Genomic DNA, 8,727 nt, shown 5'->3' with positions numbered 1-8,727 from the left:
TTGTTCGTATTATTGAAGAGACTTGAGTATATACTGTACACTTACTTGAATCGAATTACAAAAAAACAACTAAATTTACAACAAAATTATCTGATATCAGTAAAACTCGAACATGAGAACAATAAATTTCAGGATTCCTTAACCTGATTTTTGGAATTATGATGGAAGAAGTGAAATAAAGTGATATCCACATGATGTTTCTAATTTAATTTCTAAAATATTTTAGGGAACGCTGGTTCTTTTTTGCGAAGGTTTGGTGAAAGAAGCAATTCGCACGTGTTAATCTGGTTGATGTAGGGTCCACAGACATGTTTACCTGTTTAACAATTGAGCAGGACCCACGTTTCAGAAAAAAAGTATTCAAAAATGCATTTTAAAAATTAATGTTTGGTTTTTTTAATATTAAAAAGGATTTGTATACTGATTGTAAAATCATTGAAATACTATTTTTACAATAATTTTTTTAATATATATATATATATATATATATTTGTTTGGTATAATATTATTATATATATAAGAAAAGTTTGAGTTTACAAATGTTTTACCCTTTTCCCAGAGGAGGAAAAAAATCCTATAATTTTATTTTAAGAAAAAGATTATTTAACGAGAACCTTTTTAAAAAAAAATTAAAAAATTTTAAAAATAGAAAAAATTTGGTGCCATGGCAGCGTCGAGGTGGTCCTGCATGAAGGGCCTGCCTGTATGTTATCCACTGCTAAGTGGACCCGTACAAAGGAAGTTTATGGGCTATTAGACGTGGCTATTATTTGGTTTCGGTGGGCCTCGTTGGTCATGGCCTCATGGGCATATTTGTCCTTTCAATACTATATTTTATTTTATTTTACTTGTATTAATATTTATAATATAAGTGTTAGCACAAAATTTCGATAATGTGTACGTGCCAGATACAAGTGCATCAAATCGAATACATACATTAAAAAAAATGGCAAAAACTTGTGTGAGACGGTCTCACGGATCGTATTTATGAGACGGATCTCTTATTTGGGTCACCTATGAAAAAATATTACTTTTTATGCTAAAATTATTACTTTTTATTGTGAATATGAGTAGGGTTGATCCGTCTCACAGATTATGACCCGTGAGACAGTCTCACACGAGACTCACTCAAAAAAAATTTAACTTTTACAAATCAAACAAAATAAAAACTTGAAATCTGTGACCTCAAATACATCAATTCAAATGCATCATAAGGTTGCGTTTCGATTGCATCTTAGTATGTTTTCAACTCGTGGTTGATTTATACTTAATTGTTCAAATACAGTTTCTAGGAAATTAGGACACTAATTGCGGATTGGGATTTGTGACGCATGACAATTATCATTTCAATTGCCTGTCGTAGGACTCAATTTTTTTTTTCGGTGGTGTTTAGCCCCAAATAACTGAAAGAATGTTTGCAACTAGGGAGGTAAACGATCCAAACCAAACAGTATCATGATTGAGCTTGATTTGTTTAAGATTGTTTGAGGCTCGAGTTCGATTCGAGCTCCTATTATCAGGCTCGAGCTTGGTTTATATTAAAATTACTGAGCTCGAGAAAAGCTCGTTTAGCATGTTAATCAAGTCAGGCTCGAGCTTGATTCATTAATAGCTCGTTTATCATATTTAACCAGCCTGGATTGAGCTCGTCTCGTTTTCGAGCTCGATAAGCATAGAATGGAGCTCGAGTTTGAGTTTGAGTTTGAATCGAGTTTGTTAAAAATTAAATATATCTATAAACTAATTTTAAATCAGACATAAAAATGTAAATTAATTCATAAATAACCAAAACGACACAAATAAGAGCTAAAAAAAACATAAATCAGTTTATTATTGAACATTCTAAAATCATGTTTGCGAGCCACCTAAACGAGCTCAAGTACGAGCCACCTAAACGAGCGAGCTCGAGCTCGCGAGCTTATTATCAAACATGTTTGCGAGCTCACGAGCCGAATTTTCTCAGGCTTGAGCTTGGTTTGAATAAATTTTCGAGCTCAAAATCGAGCTTGAGCTTGGTTTGATATGATTAACAAACAATCTCAAGCGAGCTTTTTATCGAACCGAGCTTCGAATAGTTCGCAAACGATTTGGTTCATTTACATCCCTATTTGCAACTGCTTATGTTTTTTATGGACTAATAATTTATATATTTGGAAAAAAATGAAGAAATTATAAGTATTTGTAAACAAAAATGAAAATCTGAAAATCAAAGTCACTTATGTTCGATAAATAAGTTTTTTAATATTAATTTTTCTTATAATAATCACTTTTGTTGAACCAAAATCAAAATCTCATCAAGTAACATAAAATATGTTTAAGAAATATATAAAACTGCTTTTTTAATGACAAAAACCATTGATCACTTGTTTTGTTGTAGAATACTCGAATTGAGAATCTATACTTCACTTAAATTAATTAACCTAGTGTTATGATATTTTTTTAACAAACCAAAAATACAATTTTTTCTCAAATTACAAAACATTCTATTTTTGTTTAATAAAAAATATATTAAAATCATTTTAGTAAATTGCATTTAATATATTTATCTATATATCTATATATCATAGCCTAGTAAGATATCTTTTTACCTATATCTATATTTTGACCTTTAAAACTATATAATCATATCACGCATAACATAAAAACTTATTATAAAAATGTTTTTAAAGTTTTAAATTCTAATATAATCTCTTGAATCCAAAAAAAAAGTATATAACACCATAATTTTTAATATTTATATATATATATATATCGCGTGCTAATGGACATTAGTCAACCAAAGCCACCTCTCGCATTAAACAATAAAAAATAATACGTGGGCCTTATTTTATAGTGAATAATGTGGGCCGCAATAGGCTGGTCTATGGGCCCATGGCTGAGTGGACATCCCAGGACCACAATTAGGTAGGTGGTCCGCATTTGGACAATATTTAAAGTGGGCTATGGGTGTTCCGTGTAACGAACCACCAATGGAGGAAGGAGAAGGAATTTAAATGCTGCTCATTTGCCTCACAGCCCAATCAGGCTCTTCTTTTCCTTCCAAAATTGAATTTTTTTTTTTTTATATAAAGAAAATTGTCGGCTATTTAGATGGATTTAACTTTAATTAATGAAGTCTTGGACTCCAATATTTGAAATGGAATTTAAATCCAAAAATGAATCTTGACTTGCGTTTGGATATCAGGATTTGGATTGACGAAGTATTTGAGAGGATAACGTAAAATGACTTCATTTTATTGTATATTTGATGTTCACCGTAACGATTCAAAAAATAACTATTTGAGATCAGAATCATTTGTCAAATGAATTTGTCGAAATAAAGCAAAAATATTTGTTATTAATTTCTAATCCATTAATCTAAATTTAACCTAAATGAAATAACATTTGCATAGTTTTTTTAATAAAATAATTTATAAAACATCAATTATTTGAGAAAATGGCCACCTTGGTCCGCCCACGAAGATGGCCAGCTTTCAGTGGTCCACAACATGGGACGATAGTATAGTATAGTACTTTTGCACATATATTTTAGTTCTGTCCCAATAGGCTAATTATTAAATACTAGAGAGCTGGGGACATGCGAACGTGTATACAATATAACATATAAATATATATTTATTTCTTATATATTTTAATAAAAAGGTTTAAAAAATTAAGATAATACGTTAAAAGGCAAAAACTTGTGTGAGATGATCTCACGAGTCATATTTATGATACAAATCTCTTATTTGGGTCATCCATGAAAAAGTATTACCTTTTATGCTAAGAGTATTACTTTTTATTGTGAATATATATAAGGTTGACCGGTCTCACAGATTAAGATCCGTGAAACGGTCTCACATGAGACTCACTCATGTTAAAAACCCCATTAGATTTATTAGTTCGGGTTTAGTAAAGTGAAGCCCAATTGGGGCCAATGAGTGGATTAAATAAATGGGCTACCTTCGTCCTTCAACATCTGTCACAATAAAGCCCAATTCAAATCGGTTGAATAAATCTACAAACTACTAAAATGAATTATGGCCTTGAATTAAGCTAAAAAAAAATATAGCTTATAATAAGTTACAATTATATTCTTTAAATTAAGTTCATTTTAAATTTATTCTGAAATTTGAACCCTTTTGCATGAACAAACAAACATATTATTAAATTCGTTCATGGTTAAAATCTGAAAATTTATTTAAAAAACATGTAAAAATGGAATAGGGAATTTTCCATCAAATAAAATATTAGTTTAATTTTTTTAGAAAAAACTAATGCGATAGTGTAAAATTTGATTAATAAAAGAGTAAATAAAAATTAAATTTGATAACAAAAGTTAGTAAAAAATATATTAAGTCTCATTTATTAAATAAAAATTGATACGCTCAAATCAAATATCACACTATAAGTATAATTTAAAATAATTCAAATATGATTATATATATGAAATATAAAGTTAAAATATTTAAAACTAAATATTAGTTTGCCAATTAGTGAAAAAGATACTATGACGGGCTGACTACATATTAACTATTTTTAAATACCATAGCATTAGTATAAAAATATATATATATATTTTTAACTAAATTATATTGTCAAAACATATCAAAGATTTGACTAATCCGATCCGTCATTTAGATAGTTTGAGAAATTTCCAACTGAAATGGGGGCTAATCAGTAATTGAAACACACAATTCTTTAGTTATTTACTACTTGTAGTTAAACAATTATTTCAATCTTGAATATGTTCGAATTTATTTTATTTGAGAATAACGAATTTTGGTGTCATTTACAACTTAAAGTAACGATAGTATTTTTTTTTTAAGTTGGAGGAAAGATTGTTATAATTGAGTCTTGAATTCGAGATTTTGATAAAAATTTGAAACTTCGATATCAGATGAAATCGACGATTTTATTTTGAAAACAATAACATACATTTACTTTTTTCAAAAGTTCTTATAGACGTATAATGAAATAAATGTATATTTACTTGGCCTTTCGATATAACTTTACCACAAATCCAACTAATTTCAATTCGATATGTAAACATTATAAACTATAATATTGCCTTTTTTCCCCCTCAAATTCGTATGTTAAACATAAATTTATTTATTTATTATTACTTTAAAAATGATATAAGTTATTTTTTTAAAAAAAGGAGAAGTCATCAAGTAAAATAATTTTGACAATTTTAATTGTGTAAACAAAATATAAAAAAATTATTTAATAAATCTCAATAATTCATTCTTAAATTATGAAAATGAGAAATCTTACCCTACCCAAGAAGAGTCAAGATTACTACATCCAAGTAACTGCGATAGGGCTTCTTACAACATATTTTCTTGAAACCCAAACTACAGATCCAAATGAGTAGTTATGATCACTTTCACCGACTGAAGTAAAACTAACTTTGTAACTCAGTTTTTGTCCCATTTTCTTAAAATTCAGAACCTTAGGCTTAATATTAATGGATATCCCTTTAGGTTCAGTCACTTCAACTGTGTATCTACTTTTCGGAGTTCCAACGTTAGTGACCGTCCTCTTGTAATGCGCGGTAGCATTTCGAGCACTCTTGGTAAAAGCGACAGCAAAAGAAGGGTAGTTTAAGTCTCTGGGACGAGGCTTTGTATGGTTTGAGCAAGCGAAACTACCTCTCGAAAAAGGGGCTATTTGGGAGGAGTTGTAATTTAGGCTACACAGATACATAAGATAATCTTCTGTGGAGATATCGTATATTAGCCCCGGATCAGAGGCCTTTTCCGGATTCACATGACCAGAACCGAATCCAAAAGGGGTTGCAAATGTTGAGTTTCTTGAAGCAGCATCTGATATCGGTGCGTTTTGGGAGTCCAGAACGTAAGAAGTGGTCATTAGGGCTGATTTTATGGCTGCAGGTGACCAATCTTTATGGAAAGATCTGAGTAGCGCTGCAAGGCCGCTTATGTGTGGGCAAGACATAGACGTGCCTGAGACTATGTTGAATTTCACTCGTCTTTTGTCAGTTTCAAGCTGCGTTGGACTGATATTTGATGGCCATGCAGCTAAAATGTTCACCCCAGGGCCGGTTACATCCGGCTTGATTATGTTGGGGTCTATCAAACTTGGCCCCCGGGAAGAAAATGCTGCCAAAATCGGGGCGGGTTTAGTGTACTTTGATCCTTCAAACTTGATCATGGCCGTTGCTTTGGATGACGAGTTTATGTACTTTTTGATGGCATCGGCTGCTGAAGCTCCCAACGACGTGGCTGGCAAGACATGTGGATCAGCAAAAAGTTCGTCTCCTTGATTTCCGATGTTCGCTAGAATCATGCCGGCTCCGCCAGCCATTTTCACTTGCTCTCCTTTTGAAACTCTGCTATTGATCCCTCTATCACAAACAACAATCTTTCCTTTAATGAGATTTGGAGATAGGGAGCCACTGGTGCAAAATTTAGCCCCTCGGCCGCCTGCAGTTTTGTCGTATACGAGTGTCAATTGTTTCGTGGGCTTGCCAGAATACAGTGATGACCCGGTGAAAACCTGGCCGTCTCCTAGTCGGATATTGGTTGGAAAAACTCGGTCCATGTAGCTGGCAGCAACCGTCATCATCCATGGCGCAACGTTACTCACAGTTGAATCAAATGGACCGGAATTTCCAGCTGAAAACGAAACGAAAACCCCATTGCGGATCGCGCCAAATGCTGCGATAGCCAAGCTATCGCTGTGATATGGCCTCGGAATACCTCCTAAAGAAAGGGACAGCACATCTACCCCGTCGGTGACCGCTTGATCTATGGCAGCTAAGATATCAGAACTCGCACATCCTGATCTGTAGCAAGCTTTGTAAGATGCAATTTTTGCTGTATACCTCATACCGGCAGCTGATCCTTTAGCCAAGCCGAAAAGGCTAGCACCCTTAACAAGGTTACCCCCGGCAGTTGATGCAGTGTGTGTTCCATGGCCTTGAGAATCACGCGGCGATCGGTAATCTGTTGTCTCATTAATTCTTCCGGCTATGGACTCATATGCTTTGAAGAAGGCACGGGCACCTATAAGTTTCTCGTTACAATTTGAAGCAGTAAATTTCGTGCCAGCCTCACATTTTCCTTTCCAACGAGCGGGCACAGGTGTCGTGCCCGAGCCACTAAAACTGACATGTTCAGGCCAAATTCCCGTATCGACTACACCGATGATCACATCAGAAGCGAGATTTTGCTCACTCCAAAGACCTTTGCCCTCTCGTAGGCCAAGGAACCGTGGCGAATGAGTTGTATGAAGGTCGTGTAATTCATCTTTAGTCATTGAGAGAAAGCCATCGACCTTTCTTAAAGACTCGAGATGATGCTTTGAAAGCTTGGCAGAAAAACCAGAAACGACAGTCTGGTAAACATAAAGGAGTTGAGGAAGTGGCACCATCGCTCCGCTTTGCTGATCTTCATCTTCGACGGTGATGGATTCGATGATAAATTCATACCATCTTTTGAAAGCGCCTAGAGACACGTCCAAAGCTTCCATCTTGAACTTGTCCATGTGAACTATGTATGTTTCTGAGTCTAATGCCGAAGCAAATAACACTGACACGTAAATAGCTAGAAATAGGATCAATAATGATCTCCTGGATATCATTTTATCTCCAGAAGATTGAAGTAAAAGACATGGAAATGAATCGAACAGAAGGGAACGTGGCTTTTTATAGCCAAACTTGAAAATCATACTCGTATGTTCTTTCCAACAATCGAAAGTGCGCGTTCCAACTTTTTCCTCTTTAAGTAACAGTGCACGCGCAGATTGTATTTAAAAATAAAAATAAATTTACTTGTTGAGCTGGTTGAATTCGTTAGTCCTTTATTGTTATGCATGACGTTAAGTCTAGATTTTCAGTCTCCTAAACTATTTTTAAGTTAAGAAATTACCCTAAGTATCCATCCATCCAATTATTGTAAACGAGTCACATTTTTTGTTGTTGTCCAGTGTATTTGTAGCAATTGGATCAACTATTTGGGTACGTAATACCAAAGATAGGGTCAGTTGGGAGATTGGAATCCGAAAACAAATGATTAAACTTTAACATTTTTGATATTTGGATGGCTTCTGGTCTAATGGACTTGTTTGTGAAGGATTGATGTGGACCATCCCATTCATTATGGTGCTGTTGCTTCGACTTGAAGCATAATGCATCAGGTTGGTGAATGGACCAAAATGATGCCCAATCGCTTCAAACGCATTACACTTCATGCTGTGGACCGAATGCGCAAAACTCAAAAACCTTTAATTTTTATTTTTGTGGCTTAAAGGGTTGTTTCCGAAAGCACCTGTTGAAATATCTCCTGGATCGGGTGTACAATTTATATCGATTAAACAAATTATTGGAATTATAAGAGTTATACACTCTCAGAGTACCGTGTATTCTTCACGCTGACCAACGATGAGTCGATGACTACGGCTACGTTTGGTGTGTATGATAGGATAACTAATTGAATTGATGACAAAACTTAAGGTAAAGATATATAATGTGTAGTGATGAAGAATGTTTTGTTTGGTAAGATTTTAATGAGAATGATAAATTTTACATTTTTTGTTGTTGAGACAAAAATACCATAAACTAACATTGATGACAATTTGGTATATAAAATGATATTTATAACAATGTTTTCAAAATCATGTGGGTAAAATGGTAATTCATGTTATATTTTAGGAATTGGATTCTCAATCCTCCCTAAACTAATGAGATGTCTTTTCACTAAATAAGTTTTTTTATCATGTGCT

The 8,727-nt window shown here is 33.6% G+C and overlaps 1 protein-coding gene across 1 annotated transcript; it reads right to left on the bottom strand.

The window, feature by feature from the left end:
• Positions 1-5,194: 5,194 nt before the first annotated feature.
• On the bottom strand, positions 5,195-7,631 carry LOC140812979 (subtilisin-like protease SBT1.1). The gene has a single exon (XM_073171368.1). The coding sequence runs from the start codon at positions 7,585-7,587 to the stop codon at positions 5,281-5,283; it is 2,307 nt and encodes a 768-aa protein (XP_073027469.1). The 5' UTR covers positions 7,588-7,631; the 3' UTR covers positions 5,195-5,280.
• Positions 7,632-8,727: the final 1,096 nt, after the last annotated feature.

Source organism: Primulina eburnea, chromosome 14, assembly GCF_022965805.1.
Source record: "Primulina eburnea isolate SZY01 chromosome 14, ASM2296580v1, whole genome shotgun sequence".
Classification (NCBI taxonomy): Eukaryota; Viridiplantae; Streptophyta; class Magnoliopsida; order Lamiales; family Gesneriaceae; genus Primulina; species Primulina eburnea.
The sequence above is the reverse complement of the archived record's forward strand: the minus strand, read 5'-3'. Positions and strand labels throughout refer to the sequence as shown.

Coding starts and splice junctions, on each gene's coding strand:
- LOC140812979 (XM_073171368.1), bottom strand. CDS start 7,587: ATGATATCCAGGAGATCATTATTGATCCTATTTCTAGCTATTTACGTG.